A 22,147-nucleotide genomic window follows, 5' to 3' on the forward strand; every position below is an offset into this window, starting at 1 on the left:
CAGTGTGGCAAGTGAATCTTCTCGTCAATCTGGCAACGACGCTAATGAATGTCGGAACCAGTTTGTTTACATAAAGGCAGTATCATATGGAATCCGTACATATCAAATTTAGAACTGTAGACTATCCCAATCAAAATGTATAGGATTTTAAAGTTATGGGACAAATATGTCCCTTGGTCCTGAAAGGGTTAATATATATGTATGGAGTGGGGAGGGGGGATATAGGGGAAAAGTGGTTTAGATATATTAAAATATATTTTGGAGGAATGATAAAATGTTTATGCAAATGTTTTATTGTGAATTTGATTGTAAAGAATGTCTTTTTGTATCATATTGTTATATATTTGTTTGATTCCTTCAATAAAAATGTCATAACATAAAGAAACCGCTCCGTCATACTTAAATTAACCGCCAACACGGCTCCTGCGCCACGTGCCTCGGAGCGTCATCCCGGGAATGAGCATGCGCAAGGATCCGTCATGCGACGCTCCGTTCGGGTCCAGCGCGTGAGTGAGCACGCGCGCAAGTGGACGGGGGCGGGGCGCCGACTAGTCCTGACAGTGGGCATGCGTGCAGGTCCGCGAGCGGCCCGGAAGTGGCGGCTCCCAAGCCGTGGTCTCGCGCCGTGGCCAAGATGGCGGCGCTGCAGCAGCTGAAGCAGTTTGACGCGTATCCCAAGACCCTGGAGGATTTCCGGGTGAAGACCTGCGGGGGCGCCTTGGGTGAGGGACGCATGCTGGGCTGAGGCTGGAATCGGTTTCAGGGCTCTATTGCTACTGATCATGTCTGTATGAAAAATGCAAGAGACAGTCCCTGCTCAGTAGAGCTTACAGTCAGGAATAGAGTCACCATATGGCTTCAGGACAGTTTGAGACATCTGGATTTTACTTCAAGCTATGGCAGTAAAACTAGGCTTACCATATGGCTCCAGAAAAGACATCAGCAAAAAAGGAATAGCGGAATTATTAAAGATTCAAAGAAGAGTGACCAAAATGATAAAGGGGATGGACCTGCTCGCCTATAAGGAAAGACTAAAGCGGTTAGAGCTCTTCAGCTTGGAAAAGAGACAAAAATCCTGAGTGGTTATAGAATGGTTAAAAGTAAATCAGTTTGTTTGGGGGGGGGGGGGGTTCTTTTTCACAAATTACAAAAACTAGGGGATACTATTACTATTTAGTAGTTATTGTAATTTTTGAAAGAGCAAAAACATTGAGGTTACATGGAAATACCTTTAAAACAAATAGGAAGAAATATTTTTTTCACCCAAGAATAGTTAGACTCTGGAACTCATTGCCAGAGGATATGGTGAGAGTGGTTAGTGTGAATGGGTTTAAAAAGGTTTGGACAAGTTCCTGGAGGAAAAACCCATAGTTTATTATTGAAACACACATGAGGGAAGCTACTGCTTGCCCTGGGATCAGTAGCATGTGATGTTGCTACTGTTTGGGTTTCTGGATTGGCCACTGTGGAAACAGGATACTGGACTGACCAGAATGGATATTCTTATACAAACATTCCTCGTCATCTAACTCCCCTGTCCATGACCGATGGATTACAAAGAAAGTATTTTGGTACTAGATCCTGGAATGTGTCGTGTTAGGACAAAAACTTGAAAAGTCCTGCACTGTAACTATGGCAAATTTAACCTGTAAACTCTACATTTTGTTCATTGGTATTAAACCTCTAATATGTATCATAGAAACATAGAAGATGACGGCAGAAAAGGGCCATAGCCCATCAAGTCTGCCCACTCTCATGACCCACCCCCTTGATTTAACTGACTCACCCCCCTTTACATCCTTAGAGATCCTACGTGAATATCCCATTTACTTTTAAACTCTGACACGCTTTTGGCCTCAATTACCTGCAGAGGGAGTTCGTTCCAACGATCGACCACCCGTTCTGTGAAGAAATACTTTCTGGAATCACTATGAAATTTCCCTCCCCTGAGTTGTATAGAGTTAGGATACAACCTTGTATCGCAAACTTGTACTGTAACTATGTGACATGGTAATCTGTTAACTGTATGTTATATTTGATTATCTGTAACTCGTTCTGAGCTCTTTGGGGAAAACGGGATAGAAAACGAATTAAATAAAGAAATTTAAGTGTAACATCACCTCCCTACCAAGCTTTCTGTTCATGTAATGGTGAGTATATAGGGTTTTTAAAAAAATTAACTGTACTTACTTTGTTCACGGTTGTTTGTTTCCAGTGACTCTGATCAGTGGTCTGATCATGCTGCTTTTGTTCTTCTCGGAGCTCCAGTACTACCTCACTAAAGAGGTAAGTGAGACAAATTCATTGATGTTTCTTGGGGAAGATTCTCAAAACTTCATGGTAAAATCCGACGGGCCGCTGTCACAGGCGTAAATATAAGGTTTTGCAAAAGACGAGTCATTCTCAAAAACCCACGCATGAAAATAAGGTTCGCGGAGGGTTGCGATATTTGCATGTGAGGAGTCACTGGTGATAGCAATCGGCACACACGCAGAGTACACCCATACATAAAAATCATTGATTCCCACCCATCAGCCCCTTCAACACCTCCCCATCCCCAGCAGGGGGGATGCCCACTCACTCCTGCCACCAGTGATGCCCACCCCCAACACCTCTGTACCTCTCAGTCCAAGGCTGGCCAGAGGACCTTCCCTTCCCCCAGTGTATCCCAGGATGCACTGGGGAGGAGAAGGCCCACCATTTTGAAGAGGCAGGCCTGCCGGACGAAGGGAGTAGGCATCCCTCTAGCCATTCTTGGAATGAAAGGTATCGGGGGGGGGGGATGTCAGGGAGCGGGCATCCCTCCTGCCAGAGGGGGGTTATTGGGGGAGTGGGATTCACCGGCAGCAGGAGGGAGTTGTCAGGGGGAAAGGGGAAAATTTTCTGACAGGTCTGAGTTGTCAAAAGCCTTACTTTCCTGTCAATACCTAAGCCATTCAGCACTCGGGCACTAACCAGAAAGTAAGGCTATGACAGCCGGAAAATTTTGCTCACAAGGTTAGGGAATTGCCTGGTAATAATAGAGAATTGCCCAGAGTGCTCATTTAAATATTAATGACCTCGTTGTAATATATTTGCATGGCAGAGTTTGTTAGGAAGCTTGGAAAAGACCATGGTAGAATACTTCCATGTTAAACCAGCTGGAACTGGTTAGTGGATTTTGAGAATCTTCCCCTTAATGTGGTATAGCAGGAATTGCCTTCAGTGGAAAAGTCTGGGGCTGGGAAGGGCAGTGGCTAATTTACTTTTATTGGAATGGGTTGCTCAAACCATGGCAAGAGCTGTGATATGCCTGAGGATGAGAACACAGTAGGTATTGGTCACGTCGTTGAATTTCCTAACGGCTGTAATTAGTTGAATAGCTGTATTTTGGATAAGTTGAAATTTTTGCAATAGTCAAAATTATTAGAAACTACTGAGCATTGTTATTGGACGATACACCTTGCTTTTCATGCGTTTCCTAGTTTGGTATTCTTCTGGGACAGTACATTTTACTTTCTCCTGATAGCATTTCCATTTGCTAATACTAACCTCCTCATCTTTCTCCCCCCCCCCCCTGCCCCTTAGGTACATCCTGAGTTGTTTGTTGATAAATCTAGAGGAGATAAACTGAAGATCAACATTGATGTGGCCTTCCCTCATATGCCCTGTGCCTGTGAGTGTCCTCTCGGGATATATTGTTTAAAGTAACTGTTTAGCAACAATTACCATATATACTCATGCTTAAGTTGAGGGCAGTTTTTGATCTAAAAATGGAATCCTGTCACAATACCATGCATAAATTGAAGCTCTCCTCCAGCCTTATGTGGGCCAGCATCTCTCTCTCCCGGGTCCTCCCCTCCAGCCCATAGGTTCAGAGTGTCAGTCTCCTCCACCACCTTCACTATATACTTTCAAAAGTAGTTTCTTTAGAGCAGTGGCACTCTCTCTGATTCATTCCGCCAAAAAGGAAGTTGAGTCAAGGTGGAGGGACAGATCAGAGAGAGTGTTCCGGAGCAGGCTGCAAGCAGCCTAGGAAGATCACTGCACTGAGTCTCTAGCACTCACAGTTTGGATATTGACAGGTTAGTGTTGGCTTTTCTGGACTTGTCTGACAGTGTTTCTCAGGTCTCGATGGATTCCTGAAAAGATTCTTCTAGGAGATCGTACAGTTTTGAATGGAAGAGATTTGATATCTGGTGTGATTGAAAGGCCATCGATCCTTTTTCTTTCACACAAAAATTGCTTGAATACCTTCCACATCTCTGTCACGTCTTAAAACCAACACCATTAGCTCTGCCAGTTAGCTAGCAGATTGTATTTTTTTCACTTATGCCCATATAGGCAGAGCCTCGAAGGGTCATGACGTAGTTCACAATGTCAGAACTAAGGTTGGTCTTTGTAAAAGAGATTTGCAGGGCTGCAACACGGACTTCTAGCCAACAGTGTAAGGTGAATGTGTGGATAGAACAGGACTCCTGATGTGACAGTAGGTTTGGCCAGAGAGTACTTCAGAATTTTTTTTTTTTTTTTTGAGGGGGGGGTTAGAATCCAGCTCCATCTTTCCCCACCCAGTTCCTTCAATTTCAGGCTGCCTTGTGGGGGGATAAAAAATGACATGAAAACATAAGTCTTGTTGCTACCAAAATCAGATTGGGTGCCTGCCTGTTGTGGGGCCACTTGTGTTATGTGTCTGTTTTTCTGCTAAAGGCAGCCCTGTAGCGACAGAATCCCATGTATGAAGATTTCTGTAGCCTGCTTATCCTCTGAGTAATACGTGCCGTTTGTTAGGCACCCAAACGACCCAGCGTCCAGGAGTTTTTAATCCCTGAAAGTAATTAGCCCTAGTAAGGAACTGGGGACGTAGTCACTCTGGTTTGTGAAAGTAGGAGCTATGATTTCCACAGAGAGCAGTGAGAAGGGATCTGTTCCTAGGCATCGCCAACTGCGGTCTCTCACTATGATGAGAGGTTGCAAATTTACCTGGTTTGTTAAGAACAGGGGACTGGAAGTGAGGGTATTAGTTTTTGATGTTGAAATGGAGTCCTTGTGACCAGATATAGGGTTATGTCTGAGGAGTCATGTTGGTTGGAAGGAGGGGCGTCCATTTGTGGAGAAGATCCTTGGTTTAGTGAATGGAAAGCTCTTGACTTAACGGTGACTGACAGAAGACTAATGTTTGGCTTCCTTGTTATTAGTTAGAAATAGGGGCTGGATTATGGATTCTGTTCACGTTCTGTAGTTCCACACGCAACAATCTGCTTTGAATCACATCAAAAATGCTCTAAAATGTTATGCTGCTAATACAGGGAAACCATAGCGTGATGGTGGTAGTCATGGATTAGGAGGGAATTATTTTGAAAAATTTAAACTGCTTTGCATACAGATGTGATTTTTAATAGAATAAAAAGAGAAGCTAAAAACATCACTTGTTTTGCAATAACATTTTGCACTCTTAGCCCCATGTTTCCTGTGGTGTATTTATTTATTAAATTTTCTATACCGTTCTCTGAGAAGCTGAGAATGGTTTACATGAATTTAATCAGACACTCAAGCATTTTTCTCTGTCTGTCCGGTGGGATCACAATCTTTCTAATGTACCTGGGGCAATGGGGGGATTAAGTGACTTGCCCAGGGTCACAAGGAGCAGTGTGTGTTTGAACCCACAACCTCAGGGTATTGTGGCTGTAGCTTTAACCACTGCACCACACTCCCCCATACTAGAGCAGATGCTCTAGTTAGTGTCTCTGGTTAGTGTGCTCTGTGAGTTAAGAAGTTGAGTCGTAAAACTGTTAGTGCCTCTGAGATCTGTTTTGTTTGATTCATTTAAGATCTGAGCATTGATGCAATGGATGTGGCAGGAGAGCAGCAGCTGGATGTGGAACACAACCTTTTCAAACAGCGACTGGACAAGGATGGGAAGCCTGTCACTTCAGAAGCAGAAAAACACGGTATAGTTCTTCAGTGCTTGTGACTGCTTTTTGGCAGGTAGGAGGCAAAGGGTGGGAGTGAAGGGCCACTACTTAGACTGGAGGAGGAGGGTCATGAGAGGTGTTCCGCAGGGGTCGGTACTCGGACCGCTGCTGTTCATTTTATAAATGATCTAGAAACAGGGACGAAATGCGAAGTAATAAAATTTGCAGACAACACCAAACTATTTAGTGGGGTTAGAACTAAAGAGGACTGTGAAGATTTACAAAGGGACCTGAACAAACTAAGAGAGTGGGCGAAAAGATGGCAGATGAAGTATAATGTAGAGAAATGTAAAGTCTTGCATGTAGGAAACAGAAACCCAATGTACAGCTATACTATGGGAGGGCTGGTAATGGGTGAAAGTAGCCTAGAAAAGGACTTGGGGGTACTGGAGGACAAGACAATGAAGCCGTCGGCACAGTGAGCAGCGGCCTCTAAGAAGGCAAATAGAATGCTAGGTATTACAACCAGAACGAAAGAAGTTATCCTGCCGTTGTATCAGGCGATGGTGCGCCCGCATCTGGAGTACTGCATCCAATATTGGTCACCGTACCTTAAGAAGGATATGGCGATATTCGAGAAGGTTCAGAGGAGAGCAACGCGACTGGTAAAAGGTATGGAAAACCTTTCATACGCTGAAAGATTAGAGAAACTGGGGCTGTTTTCCGTGGAAAAGCGGAGACTTAGGGGGGGACATGATAGAGACTTACAAGATCATGAAAGGCATAGAGAAAGTGGAAAGGGACAGATTCTTCAAACTTTCGAAAACTACAAGAACGAGAGGGCATTTGGAAAAATTAAAAGGGGACAGATTCAGAACCAATGCTAGGAAGTTCTTCTTCACCCAAAGGGTGGTGGACACCTGGAATGCGCTTCCAGAGGGTGTGATAGGACAGAGCACGGTATTGGGGTTCAAGATGGGATTAGATAATTTCCTGAAGAAAAAGAGGATAGAAGGGTATAGATAGAGGATTACTATACAGGTCCTGGACCTGATGGGCCGCTGCATGAGCGGACTTCTTATGTTCCTAGGATAAGCAACATCAAATCTGTTTGACTACTTGGGATCTGACTGAGTTATCTCCATCCTCACTCTGTTTGGTGTTCTGGATTCCTCCTATGAAGGAAAGGAAATCTCTCCAAAAATTCCCTTCTGATCCATTTCGCCCTGTGCAAAGTTAATCTCATTATGAAAACAAAAGTGGATCCCTGTTACAGTATGAAGCAGAATTATGTTCTGATGTCTTTTGGGTTTTTAAAATTCATAGAGGCCCCAAAAGCTACTGTAGCTATATCAGTCCATGGCCTCTTTGAAGCATAAGAATAAAATGGGTAGGTTGGCATTTAACGTTCAGCTTTGTAAAAGGCCTAAAAGTGAGAGAAGATATCTAGTAAAGCTGAAATGAGGGCCCTTAAAAATACATGATTAAATTAACGTGTCTCTTCTATGATATAAAGTCTGGTATTGTCCTAGGTTCCAAATGCTGTAGTGGACATCCAAGCTCACTCCAGCCTATCCAACCATGTTCACTTAATTTCTGTTCCAAATATTTAGGTATCCCCAATCAAAAAACTTTATATACAAGATATATTTAAGACTCATGAAAGTCTGGAGGTTTTTTAAAGTCCCATATGGAATGAAATTCCATTTTTTATTTGCTTGCCTGTACGACTCTTCCTGTATTTTGGTATTTCTCCTTCGTGTGATTTCAACTTATCTCTTCCACTCAGCCATCTTTACTATACTATGGATATAGCCCACCAACACCTCAGCAAAGGGAACAGGATACTACTTATCCAACTAGATCTTTCAGCAGCTTTCGACCTAGTGGATCACAACATACTACTCCAGATACTAGACGCCATAGGGATCACAGGTTTGGTACTCAACTGGTTCCAAGGCTTTCTAAAAACTAGAACTTATAAAGTAAAGACAAAAGACCACATATCTGACCCTTGGTCAAACCCCTGTGGAGTACCACAAGGATCTCCATTATCACCCATACTTTTCAACCTCTACGTATCCTCACTGGGCACCACTCTAGACTCCCTAAATATAGTCTCATTCAGCTACGCAGACGACATAACAATCCTTCTCCCCTTCAATACCCAAGACCCCAACTCATCAGGACGACTGAAAATAACTCTGGAAACGGTTAGAAACATGGATGACCAACCACAAACTGAAACTGAACACGGATAAAACCAAATTCCTGCTGCTAGAAAAAGACAAAGAACCTACCTTAACTGATCTGACGACAAATGCAATCACATACCCAATACAGCCAGCACTCAAAATCCTGGGAGTAACAATAGACAGGAGATGCACAATGCAGACTCATACTAACAAAACCATCCAAAAAGCCTTCTACACCATGCGCAACCTGCGAAAAATAAGAAAATTCTTTGACAAAATTCAATACAGGATCTTAGTCCAATCACTTGTACTAGGACTTGTAGACTACTGCAACAGCCTTTATCTACCCTGCCCCGCTTACATGACCAAACAATTACAGACAGTACAGAACACAGCACTCAGACTTATCTACTCGCTAGGAAAATACGATCACATCACTAATGCCTATCTCGACTCACACTGGCTACCGATACAAGCAAGAACTCAATTCAAACTATACTGTTTATTATTCAAAGCACTAAACGGAACAGCACCTCTCTACCTAAACAGCCGCCCTAACCCGAAACCTCTCAACTAGAGTAAGGAGAACCCAGACTCCATTCACCTACCCCTCACTCAAAGGCACAAAACGCAAAAAGCTATATGACAACCTACTTGCTACACAGGCCGCGAAAATTGACCCCACCATATCCAAGCTGCTGACCACAACTACGGACTACAAAGCGTTTCGAAAAGATATAAAAACCATACTATTCAAAAAACACATCCCAATATTATAATCTACCATCATCTTCTCTCCCTTCATAACCTACTGCAACTCACAACCAACTGCAACTTCGTCCCCATAGGCAACATCTAATCTAGCTGCATCGGGCGTAAAGCCAATTCATATCTAGAAACACAGTCTCCCCAAATACCGAAAAAATCAGATATAGCAACCTAGGAACAGACGATTTTTTGGTAACATAAGATTATGCGTTGTAATATTATGTAAAGTAACATAAGGTTATGCGTTGTAATATAACATAAGGTTATGCTTTGTAATATCATGTAATGTAAGTTATGCAATGTACTGGAATAATAAGGTAAAATAACATAAAATAACTCTACGTAAAGTCTTGTAAAGTTATGTAAGATAAATTATGTAAGATAAATTATGTAAACTTAATGCAAGTTATGCAAGCACGGTAAGGATAATGTAAAGTAACACAAAGTAACTCCACGTAAAGTTATGTAAAGTTATGTACGTAAAGTTATGTAAAGTTATGTACGAAAAGTTAAGTAAAGTTAGGTTTGCAAAGTTTGTAAAGTTATACAAATAATTGTATTGTCATCGCCTGGAAATGTCCAGCCATCTTCTAATGTAATCCGCTTAGAACCGCAAGGCACAAGCGGAATAGAAATCACTAATGTAATGTAATGTAATGTAATTTTAGATCTGGGGAAAGAAGAAGAGAAGGTGTTTGATTTGAGCTCACTTGATCCCAACCGCTGTGAGAGCTGTTTTGGAGCTGAATCTGAGGATATCAGGTATGTCACCTACACAATCTGACAAAATATTGCAAAAATGCAAGTGTCCAGGGGTCAAATGTATTTTATGCACCTTCTTCAAATTGGTCAGTAAAGGCAGTGCCTGTTTTATTTCCAGGCTTAAGAGAGATCAAAACCTAAATCTTTGTTTTTTGGACTTCTTTGGGGGCAATTATGGAAGTGGGTAGCTCCCTTTAGGCATCCCAGTGCTGGTGATAAGAGCCTTTTCTGTATGGTACAGTATCTGGTCACCCAAATTCCATTATAGAATCCTAGCATAACCTGGCATCGGCACTCATGTCCAGTTAAAGACCTAAATGCAGCCAAGGACATGTTCTTAACTTGTGTGTGTAAGTGGCAGCATTGCCCTTCCCTCCTATGCTCCAGCCATGTTGACGTTTCCTTGCATTTACCCGTTACACCACTTACATGGGCCCTTGCTGAATAGCACTGAGCCATTTTGCTGCTGTTTATTTGCATTAAGGAGATTCTGCCAGGTACTTGTGACCTGGAATAGTCACTATTAGAAGCAGATTACTGGGTTAGATCAGGTGTTCTCAAACCAGCCAGTCATAGAAAGGAAATTATCATGTGTGTTATAAGCAAGTTCTGCTGCACAATTGCAACTGATGTTGGTCCTTGTGTGTGTCACTATCTGGTTAGTTGTTCCATCCAGAAATAGGGAGAAGAGCCAGGCTTTCATCTGCTTCCTTGAAGTACAGATAGTCTTGTTGGTAGACATCATATTGTTGATTCTTTTTGGAAAGAGCATGGTTCGAGATACTTCTTACAAGACCTTAGCAACCTTGGAGATTGTTTTTCAAGCTCCCAAAAGACTTCCTTTTGAACTTGTAATGGGGTTGCAAATCGAAGATTGACTTGCTTGTTCTTTTTAGACCTGATCACACCAGATGTCCCATCTAGACAGACTACTTCAGCCAAACTGACCCAAGTTTTGCCACAAAAGTTGACCTTTTTTTCTGCAAAGAATTTCCTCTTACAGTTCATCAGTCTTATGTGTCTTGTTTTGTTTTTCTATAGATGTTGTAACACTTGTGAAGATGTCAGGGAAGCTTACAGGAGGAGAGGCTGGGCTTTCAAGAACCCAGACTCTATTGAACAATGTAAAAGGGAAGGATTTAGTCAGAAAATGCAGGACCAAAAAAACGAAGGCTGCAAAGTGTATGGCTTTCTGGAAGTCAACAAGGTAAGTTTATTAGACAATGAAGGTAGAATCCTAGAGGAATAACAGCTGGTGATATGTATTGCATTGCATCTGGCTGAAATTCTGCAGGCCCTTTTGCATAATTTTTCTAGAAGTGGAAGGCAATTTAGAACAAAAACAAATAACTTGCAGGTATTTTGCACCTTTTGCCTGAATCTTGATTCGGGCCCCAAGGTTCCATATTTTGTAGATTCGGCCTGGTCTCTGTTCCTTTAATGAAAATTCACTCTGGTAGTTCTGTTTTCTTCATGTAACTCCTGCAGGGCTCAGTATGACCCAGCCAGTCGGATTTTCAGGATCTCGCCAATAGGTATGAGAGAGATGTGCATACGATGGAGACAATGCATGCAGATCTGTCTCATGCATATTCATTATAGATATCCTGTGAACCCCTGGTATAGCCTAAAAGAGGCAATTGAAAGTGTCCAAAAATCTCCAGAAGAGTTGTGCAGTTTAATAAAGCACTTTGCAAATAGCATGGAATGGTAATATTGGTAGAAAACAATGGAGGCAAATAACATCTACCTATTTTCTGCAGGTAGCTGGAAATTTTCATTTTGCTCCTGGGAAAAGTTTTCAGCAGTCCCATGTCCATGGTATGTGTTTGTCTAAGTACTGGACTGTGATTGTTAAGCTTCTTACCAAAAATATTTCATGCTTCATAGGAGCTGTTCATGATACCCTTATTTTGATCCTTTAGACATGAATTTCATAATTATTGTGTATATTATCTGATGTGTAATTGCAGAATTTCTCTTTTGTGTGGCATCTGTACAGCGCAGGACTCAACAATCCCAAGGGGCTTCTACTACCTGGGATTTTTGAGCCCGCTTTAACTTTCAGGCTGTAGTACAGTTTTCTGATAGGGTCCGCAGGTGGGCTATTACAAAGCCACACACGCAACATGCCTGTTCAGTTCCGTAAGTCTCACGTGTTGGCATTGGGATTTTGCGGGAGTTGCAGTGGCTTCAGGTTTTTAAAGCACTTCACTCTGAACATCTTGGCATGATTTCGCATTTTGGGAAGCAGTGCGCTGCGATGTTTGGAGTATCCTCTGCATGCTGTTTGCAAAAGTACACCCATGTTCTTGAGTCTCTTCAGTAGAGTGCTCTTCCAGTGGATTTGATGAGGTTAGGAAGAATTAGCTTTTAATAGTATTTCTTTTGTTTTATTTTATGGTCTGTTCTTTTGATTTTATATTGCTTTTTTAAATTATGTATGTGTTTTCTTGCAATTTTTTTTTTTTTTAATATGTATTGTTTTAATGATTGTTGATTACCTGCGAAGATTCTTGGAACATAAACAGAATAAATGAAAGGAAGCTAAATCTCTATCTGGGGGGTCTGTATACAGCTGTTCCAATCCCTGCTTCCATGTTTTGTTGTTGCTTTCATATGTTTTACATATAACGCCACTCCTCTGTTGTTCTCCTTGGAATACATCCCTGAGACTGCCTTCAAAATCCAAGTTGGTTTCTCCATTACTATCTCCAGATCTAGGGCCTTGTTTCTTACATTAATATACTTGCACACAGCTTTCCAGAAGTTGTCCTTTTTCCATTTCTATACCTGGGGACTTTCTTCACTCGTCCATGATTATGAGAGTTTAAAGTCCTCTTTGTTAGATTAGCCAATCTGCTGCGGAAGGCATTTTGTCTCATCTTTGAAAGTCAACATTATTTCTGACACCATTCATGCAGCCATGCATTCATCTCTAGTTTTCTGTCTCAGCCTTTACTTTCAACGGGGAGGATTGAGAACACAAAGTGCACACCTGCCTGATTCGCCTTCTCTCCAAGACCCATAAAGTTGCTTTTGATATGTTTGGCGGAATACCTAGCAGTGTCATTTTATGCCAACACAGATGAGCAGTGTCAGATATTGGCTGGTAGGCTTGATAAGTTTTGTCAAACTCTCCATAATGTGTCAGATTTTGGCACCAAGCAGACAGCACACCTCCCAGGATATCATGTCTGGTTGGCAGATGGATGCCTCTCTGTCCCTCAGAAATGAGTTGCCAATCACCATCACACTTCACCTCCTGATCGTCAGCGAACCTTCTTGGGTTTTTGAGTTCCGGTTCTTTCTGTTCCTGGGATGTTCTTGCTTCCTGCTCTTCCAGGGGTTGTCTACTGGTTCTTCAGTAGGTGTTAATTATGCAGGATCTGATGATCCAAGACCAGCTGTCCTCTTTCAGTTTTGCCTTCCTTTCTGCTATGGATCCTTGAAGTATCAAAAAGCATTTCTTCAGTGTAATCTCCTCTATAGGTTCCTTCACTTGCTTCATGCGGGATTCGGCCTGCAGGCATCCCGTCCATTACTTTGGATCAGGTTGTCTTCACAATCCAGGCCAAAAAATGTAAAGCCTAATCAGTAGGAGGTTGGCTTTTTTTGAGTCAAAGGCCCACAGCCCCTTCAATCCTATCTCCCCTCATCCATCCCTTTTCCAAGCTGAAGATCCCTAACCTTTTTAGGCTTTCCTCATATGAGAGGCGTTCCATTCCCTTTATCATCTTGGTTGCTCTACTTTGAACCCTTTGTGTAGTCCTGTTTCCGTCCTCACCTGTTATTGACCTATGCAGCCCAGGATAATTCGAGGGACCTGTCACCTCCCAAAGAGACATGCCAACAGGACATATTCACTTGAGAGCCACAACAGAGCTAAGTGATTAGAGGTTGTGTATATTAGGATTTTTGTTCATGGGTGTGTTCGAGAGAGGTTGCCTGCAAGCTTCTTTTCAAATATCATGAAATGTTGGCATTTGATAGCAGGGAGGTCTTTTTTAAAGTCTGGCAGTAAAACGAAGCGGGTATTTTAAATACTGTTGATTGTCATGGTTATGATGTTGGGGGTCCTGAAGGAAGGAATAAGCTCAAATGGGTTGCTTTGATATTCAAGAGAAGCAGTGGGATGTTTTGGTTTTTTTATATTCTGTTTTGTGTGATTTTTATAAATGTTATAGTGTAAACCGCTGTAATCCCTATTTCATAACAATGTTTTCAAGTAATTTTACCTAACAGATAGACTGTGGTTGGCCCAGTTGTATCTTCCTTGTCATTTCAGAAAAAGGCTCTCTGAGATTTGCCCACCCTCTTGGTGCTTATCTGGCATTTTGTACCATTTTAATTCTGCTTCCTTTTACGGTGCCCAAATAAACAAATCCAGTTTTCAGGTCACACCATTAATAGTAGTTAAAAGCCCATAAAGTATGACTGTCGTAAGTGCTATGACTCTTATACACGTAGAATAGATAAAAATGAATCTCTAGTTCACACAATGTTAAATACTCTCTGAGGTATTTTATTTATTTATTCATTCAATTTTCTATACCCATCTCCCAGGGGAGCTCAGAACGATTTACATTCAGGTACTTGAGCATTTTTCCCTGTCTTGTCTTGGTAGGCTCACAATGGGGGGGTTAAGTGACTTGCCCAGGGTCACAAAGAGCAGGGGGAAGCTTCCCATTTCCTCCTGCATATGAGCACCCCGTAGGGAGGGGGAGGGGTACTAATGGTTCAGCTTTGGCTTTTTTTTCTTTGTGTGTAAGTAAAGAGATGAAATGTTCTGTCTCACCCTTTCCTTGTTCTTTTCTCTTTTCAGTACATGCTGTTGAGAGTAAGTGTCAAAGATTTCTTTCTCTTTTAAGTACTTTTCTTTCAGTTTGGGATGAGTCCATGCTCCTTTTGAAGATTATGCTGCATCGTACGCATCTATCTGCTGGTGGGGTATTTGCTTCCCCTTTGTCTAGTGACAAGATTTATGTGGTGGTGCTTTTCCTCCAGTAATTAAAGATGGAATCATTGATTTATCTATTTATCTTTCTGGTTAAGATCAGTTGGTTTGTTGGTTTTTGTTTTTTTCACATTGGGCTACTCTATAGAGGAAATTAGACTACAAAGCTTTTTATAAGATAATTGTGTATTTTTTTTCTTTCAAAAATATTAATTTTGCCCTTAGGTTGGTTGGTTAAGATCGGTTGGTTGGTTGGCATCCAGATTGGTATCTCCTCTTCTAGCTGGATTAAAAGGTATTGTGATTAAGTTAAGGAGGCGGATGACAATTCTGGGCAATTTGGTCAATGCTGCTACCCCTTTACCCTGTCTCCCTGGTCTTGGTTAGTTTAAGGTCTTCGACAAATTACTGCTTGATGTACCTACCTTTAGACAGATTCGTCTTAGGACCTACAGATCTACAATGGTTCAGGTTGAAGGAACCTGACTTTGGAATGCTTTACCATATCAGCTGAGAAGTGTCGGTTCAATTTTGCTGGTTAGAAAACTGTTAAAAGCACATCTCTTCACTCAGGCTTATTGTGTTAAGATGTAAAGATATATTGAAGGTGATGAAATAATTATAGGATATGTAATGTTTTCTGTTTTTGTATGTTCTATATATGTTTTAGCATTGTGTACCACCTAGAATTGTAAGAGTGAGGTGAATAATTTTTTTTTTTTAAATAAATAAATTGGATTTAAAGTTTGTTTGGCATAGTTCAGACAGTAGTAAACCTCCTGGTTTTGTCTAGCCAGGTTTTCTTTATTCCTAGGATGTCTAGATGCTGTTCAAAGGTGACATCATGAATCACTGAGGATTTCTTAGTAGATGATCTGGTGTTCATCAGGCCTATGGTTTGAGAAAAATAGAAAATAATCACGCAAATTCTAAATCATTTAGGTACTTGCAATAATATACAACTGATACTGAATTTGTGTGCTCAGAGAAATGGAGGTGATAACAGGGAGATCCCAACACTACCACCTCACCGCCCAATCATCACACAAACTCAGGGGCGGGAAATTTCATGGCGACACCAGGAAATATTTCTTCACCGAGAGAGTGGTTGATCCTTGGAACGAGCTCCCGGTGCAGGTAATCGAGGCAAACAGTGTGCAAGAATTTAAGAGCAAATGGGATGCCCATCTGGGATCCCTTAGAGGGTTAAGCCAAGGATCCCTAGGATAGTAGACTTGGGGCAGGTCAGTAGAGTGGGCAGACCTGATGGGCTATGGCCCTTATCTGCCGTCATCTTCTATGTTTCTATCTTTCTAATTCAAAACACCAGCTGTGAGATTTTTTAACTATTATACACGATTGCCTTGAGTGCGTCAAGCTACTAAGTTTGTAAAAGTAACAATCGCTAAATAATTGGTCTGAAACAGCAAACTTAACTTCAGCTTGCGGGTTCCGACGTGACACAAACACGTTTTGCTCCTGCCTCAAGGAACCGAAGGAGAAATTACAGGAATGCTCACAATGTGTGGGCCAGATGAAGCACTTCTCATATCATATAAGCTATTAATGAAACTGCTTCCTCATAGCATGGTTTGAGAAGGCATTCAGGGGGTTAGAGAATGACACAGGGACAAATTTTTCCCCGGGAACTCATATTTCTGTCCCTGCCCTATTCCTGCAAGCTCCTTCCTCAACTGCACAAGCCTCAAACACTACATTTAGGCACTTACATGTCTTGAGAATAACATTCTAAGTTTGTATTTTATGCGTTGTACAAATATATTTCTAGGGAAAAAGGGTATGTTGTTTTCCAGATGTATGCAAGGAAAGCCAGGAACACCATTGGCGTTTCTTGGTTGTGTATGGAGGTCCTTTCTTATCAAGATTCTCTGTTTTGTTAAAATTCAAGATGTTCAGTATATTTTCTTTGACCCTAATCAGTTATCCACATTTCTGGATAACTTTCCATCACAAATTGGATTACCTTCATAGATGGGAAATCGGGAATTAGGAGTCGGCTGCTCTTTGCTTTATAAAGCACCTTCTTGATTTCTGTTGGAGTAAGTTTTCCCCTTCTTGTGGACATAATTATACTACTTGTATTCATTATGTAATGAATATGCTATATTTTTTCTTTAATTTTTCTATATATTGTATAACTTGTTAAAAGTTTCAATAAATATAACATGGTTTTATCACTATATTTCATAGAATTTGCTACAACAAAAGCCCAAGGGGCTCAGTAGCTCCTATATAATACCTCACAAAAACATCTGTCTGTTAGGCATTTATTTAATGGAGCAATGACAGATTTGCTTTTCAGTTGTGCTTTTAGTTGGGGGGTTTTGACTTGCCTATTCTTTTCTCTTACAGTTCACGATCTACAAAGTTTTGGACTTGATAATGTATGTACATTCTGTATTTTATGCATGAAATATTTTTTTTAATAAATGTATAGATGGCACATAACATGGAGATCTACTTTGAGGTTGAGTTCAAAGACACCAAGCAACGTTTAGTTTCTTTATATTAACCCTAAACTCTGGTCGTCAAATCTAATTTGGATATGTTCTAAAATAGCCCAGAGGAAGGCAAATATTTATTTGAGGTCTTTCTTTCCTTACGGGAACCTCTGGTGTTAGGAAAAGGTGTTAAGTAGTGGACACCAGGTTACATCCTGAGGCAAACCAGTCAGAGCCTGAAACTCTACTTGATATTTAGTTGGAGAACTAACAGAGTTGGGACTAAAGGAGAGCAAATAAAACCAAATCAGGATTGGAGACCGTAAAGCTACATCCTTTATTGAAATCCATACAATGTGTAGAGGATTCTGGCAGCTTGCTATGCTGGGAAGTGCCTCACCTGATCCTTTGTGGTGGTGATTTCTGTAATGGATAAACAGTCATAAAAGACTTGGTGCAAAGAAAGTGAAATACAGTGGTACCTTGGTTTACGAGCATAATTCGTTCCAGAAGCATGCTCGTAAACCAAAATACTCGTATATCATAGCGAGTTTCCCCATAGGAAAACTTGCTTGATACGTTCCCACCCACCCCCATCCCCCGAGGCCAGTGGTGCTGCTCTACCCCCCCCCCCCCCCCCCCGCGTGTATCCGGCACCCCCATGATCTGAAATCCTCCAGATCCACCCGAACACGCTTCTTACCTCCATCTGGCCACCGGCACCGGCATGTCCTGTGCGTTGGTGCCGGTGCCCAAATATCTGCGCCCTCTTCTTTGCTGGGCCTTAAGCATCTGCGCATGCTCAAGGCCTGCGAGTTCACGCTCTCTCCATGATTCTTGGAGATCTCCCAGCAAAGAAGAGGATGTAGATCTTCGGGCACCGGCACCAACACAAAGGACATGCTGGTGCCGGTGGCCAGATGGGGCTAAGAAGCATGTTCGGGTGGGTCTGGGGGATTTCAGATCACGGCGGTTTCCGAGGCGCCGATTTTGCAAATGTTTTACTCGTCTTGCAAAACACTCGCAAACCGGTGCACTCGTAAACCGAGGTACCACTGTAGATCTTTCTTGACTAGATACCAAAAATAGCTTTCTTTGCCTAGTTCCTCTTTCACCCATCTCATTGCCTTGCCTTTTCCACATTGATGACTGCTAAAAAGAACCCAGTAATAGCTCTGATAAACAATGATTTTTTTCATTCTTTTCAAATTAGAAGCCCTTCTTTTTCAGCATCACATGGTGTAAGCCATGTAGTATATAGACCATAAGCCATTTGTGACCAAGCGATGTAGGACAGGTGGGGAAGGTGTGACTCACTAGACTGAGCTGCTGCCTCTGCACACAGAGGTTGTGAGATCAAATCCTTGTGACCCTGGGCAAGTCACTTAATCCTCCAGTGCCCGCTGCTTTGAGCGAAAGCAACAAAAAGGCAGTATACAAGTCCCCATTCTCTTTCCCTAGGACATAAATGGTGCAAAAACTGTATTTTAGGCTTTTTGGCCTAGATTCTATAAATGGGAGGTGCTAGAATTGTAGGTCAGTGTTTTCAAGGCCTATGGAGGTGCTTTACAGCGCCTTACACCACTTCTGGCGTTAGCCATCATAAAACACCTTGAAATTTTTTTTTTTTTTTTTAATAATAATTTATTCATTTTCACAAATTACATTAAGTGTTAATATTTTCATTCACAGTAACATTAAATACATCACTTATAAACTATCATTGGTATGTTACATATATTCTTATCCCTCTTTTCTTTTAAAAGCTCTTTTATATGGCGTTTTACACTTAGGCGTCTAAGTTAAGGCACCGTTTACGGGTCTTTGCTCAGTAAAGGTGACTAAACCACAATTACATTACATTACAGATTTCTAGTGATGTTCTCTATATCGGTCATGTCTTCTCTGTCTGTTGTGAAGGATAGTTTGAAGAAATGGCCAAATAAGCAGATGTTCCCGAATGTAGACATGGTCTGGCTGCTATTTGGCAAGTACCAGCTTAACTTATGTGGCACCTCTTTGCTCTCCACAAAGTGCCTAGTTGACTTACAGGAGTAAAATGCTTTTACTATTGCACTCTGTCAGTACATTTTGTAATAGCTTCTTTCCTCATTCATTGTAAAAATTCACAAGGTTGAAACCCCTTTGGGAAAACCCAGCATGATTGTTGCATTAACCCCCCTCTTCTCCCCTCAGAACCTGAGATCGTAGGCCAGGGCTATGTGCTTGGCCAAAAGAGCAACAGATTGTCCTGTGGGTGCCTTAGTCACATATTTGGCTGGGTGCTTGTGCTGTTCAATTCCTGGCCTTCTGGTTGCTCTAGGAGAAGTTCTGAGTGCTTTCTGTTGCTCCTTTCCTTCCACTAACCCCCTCTGATTGCTCATTTCTCTCAGTCTTGGAGCTTCTTTATTGGCAGGAAGAAACCTCCAAACATGTACTAATGCAATTATGTCCTACAAAATCAGCAGCTCATCTAACTGTGAGAAATCAAGCCCCCTCTCTCGCTCTCTTCTTATCTGTGCATGTGTGATTAGTAATAGAAATATCTTTTTTCAGATTAATATGACTCATTCCATTAACCACCTTTCTTTTGGGAGGGATTATCCTGGAATTGTGAATCCTCTAGATGGGACCCATGTGAGCACACAGCAAGGTAATTGCATGAAATATGGTAAAAGTTCAATACCAAAATGTTTAGCCCATGGTTATAGGGTGCAGTCTCTGAAGATAGGCCTTTCCTTGCCAACCTCATATGGGCAGCTATAGGTGACGCAGTCATGGAACATAACCTTATCCCAGGACAAGCAGGCATGATATTCTCACATGTGGGTGACGTCATCTACGGAGCCCCAGCGCGGACAGCTTTTCAAGCAAACTTGCTAGAAGTTTCAAGTTGCACACTGCACCACGCATGTGCTAGCCTTCTTGCCACTAGAGGGCGCATCCCCACCTCGTGGTCCTCAGTTCTTTTTCATCCGCGGAGCCAGAAGCCCTGTGGAGAAATTGTGCTAAATTTGCCTTCTGTCGCCGCGGCTGTGTGGGGTTTTTTCGCACGGTCGCTGCGTTTTTCGTCTCTTTTTGCATTTGTTTCTTTATTTTTCAAAAAAAATATAATAAAAAAAACTTCGTATTCGTTACTACCGGGGGCTCCCGGTAGCCGTGGCCGAGGAACCTCGCTTGTTCCCGGCTCGCTTGTGGGCCCATGTCCCGGCCCGTAACGGCATTAAAAAGTCGCGGGCGCGTGAAAGACTCCTTTCGATTACTGACCCGCACAGGTGCTGTTTGCGGTGTTTGGGGCCCCAACACCCCGACGGCATCCTGCGATAAGTGTGCCACCTTTCAGAAGCGGGCACTTAAACGCCGAAAGGCCCGCACATGGCGGAACTTTTCTCTGTGGGAGTCCCCGCCGGGGAAGCCCGAGTTCGGCCATCGGCTTCGGCCCCGGCCTATGACCTCGGCCTCGACATCGGCCTCGGCCCTCAGCTTCGGGACCGTCGGCGGCGTCGCCTCGGGCCCCTCGGTGCCTACGAATGCAGCTGCCTTCTTCCAAGGCCTCGGGTAAGTCTCCGCTTCCCTCCTCAGCTCCATCTAAGAAGCCATCCTCGGGCTCGTCGGCGGGTGGGTCCGCCTCAGTGAAGCCCAAGTTGCCATCGTCCGCTGCCCCGAGGGAATACTCGAGACCGAGGTCGCCCTCTGAGGAGCAGCGGCAGGTCTTGCCGCAGGGGATGTCAATCCCCGTGTTCCAGGAATTGCTACCGGGCGTTGATCGCCTCGGAGCTCACCGGGGCCATTGACCAGCCTAACACCAGCTTCGGCCTCGGCAGCTCACGGCCTCGGAGGCTTCGGCCCCGTGGCCCCGCAGTTGGCGACCTCGGTCTCGGGGTACCGGGGGCCTTGGCCTCCCGAGGCGCCCACGGCCTCGACCTCGGTGGTTCCTCGTACCCGGCTTCGCGAGATCCGCCCGGAGCGTAGTGTGCGCCCGAAGGACAAGGGGGGCGCCGGAGTACGAAGACTTATCGTCCTCGTCCTCGGGGTCCTCGCGGGGTTTCGTCTCCCTCAGGGCAGGTCTCGAGCGAGGCGCAAGCCGAGGAAGGCTAAAGAGGTCTCGGACCTCGCCTCGGCGGCGTGGTCGCTCGTCACCGGCCAGGGGCGGGGCCTTGCAAGTTCGGGATTTGCGGGTTGATAACCCCATTTTGTTCCGGTCTCCGGCCAGGGAGAGCTCGCGGGCTTCCTCGTCCGGGCCGAAGGGGCGGACCTCGGTGCCTCGGACCCCGGGGGGATCCCCGAGGGGTTCCTCCAGGCGCAGCCCGGGTCTCCGACATCCGTCGAAGGTCGCAGGACTGTGCCTCTTTGGGGTCGGGGTCGGGTGAGGGAGCCCAGATACTCCAACCAGGCCTCTCCTTCGCTCAGCCGGGGAAGTCTCGGTCTCCCTCTCCTCCTGCTAAACCCTCGTCCTTTACGAGGTTTGTGCAGGATATGGCTGCGGCTTTGGGTGTTGACTTGTCGGAAGGGTCCACTTACACCAAGGAGTTTTTGGGGAGCAGGATCTCCCTGCTCCCCCCAGGGAGTCGCCGCGCCTTCCAATTAACAAGGTCCTCTGTCAGACCTTTCTGAGGAATCTTGAGGCTCCATTGACGGTCGCTGTGGTCCCCGCCAAAATGGAGTCTAAGTATCGCACCCTTCCCATCAAAGGGTTTGAGAAGGGCCAACTTTCCCATACTTCGCTCCTGGTGGAATCGGCGGTCAAAAAATCTCAGCCTTCCCGGGTCTCGGCGACGGTCCCCCCTAGTAGGGAGGGCCGGACCCTTGACAAATTTGGGCGCCGTCTCTATGCGAACTCTCTGATGGCGACCAGGGTCCTGAACTACGCCTTCTCGTACTCTTCCTTCCTCCGTACGATGGTGAAGGACCTCCCCTCCTTTCGGGAGGTGATGCCTGAGTCGCATAGGGACCGGTTCGCCACCTTTAGTTCCAACCTGACCCAGCTGCGCCTCTATTTATTCCACGCGGTTTATGATGCATTTGAACTCGCCTCGAGGGTGTCCGCCTGTGCAGTGGCCATGCGCCGGCTGGCGTGGCTCCGTACCCTCGAAATGGAGGCCAATTTGC

General features: G+C 43.7%; 1 protein-coding gene across 4 annotated transcripts in view; it reads left to right on the plus strand.

Moving 5' to 3' along the window:
- Positions 1–537: 537 nt before the first annotated feature.
- ERGIC3 (ERGIC and golgi 3) overlaps positions 538–22,147 on the plus strand; it is a 40,671-nt gene continuing 19,061 nt past the window's right edge. The window contains exons 1-10 of one of the 4 annotated variants that reach the window (XM_033963361.1): positions 635–722; positions 2,216–2,286; positions 3,568–3,655; positions 5,811–5,930; positions 9,526–9,619; positions 10,661–10,826; positions 11,383–11,440; positions 14,445–14,459; positions 16,950–16,981; positions 19,595–19,691. In XM_033963361.1, coding sequence (XP_033819252.1) covers positions 635–722; positions 2,216–2,286; positions 3,568–3,655; positions 5,811–5,930; positions 9,526–9,619; positions 10,661–10,826; positions 11,383–11,440; positions 14,445–14,459; positions 16,950–16,981; positions 19,595–19,691 — 829 coding nt within the window. The other 3 variants (XM_033963363.1, XM_033963364.1, XM_033963362.1) reach the window with 3 other exon arrangements.

The sequence above is a fragment of the Geotrypetes seraphini genome, chromosome 11, assembly GCF_902459505.1.
Source record: "Geotrypetes seraphini chromosome 11, aGeoSer1.1, whole genome shotgun sequence".
Classification (NCBI taxonomy): domain Eukaryota; kingdom Metazoa; phylum Chordata; class Amphibia; order Gymnophiona; family Dermophiidae; genus Geotrypetes; species Geotrypetes seraphini.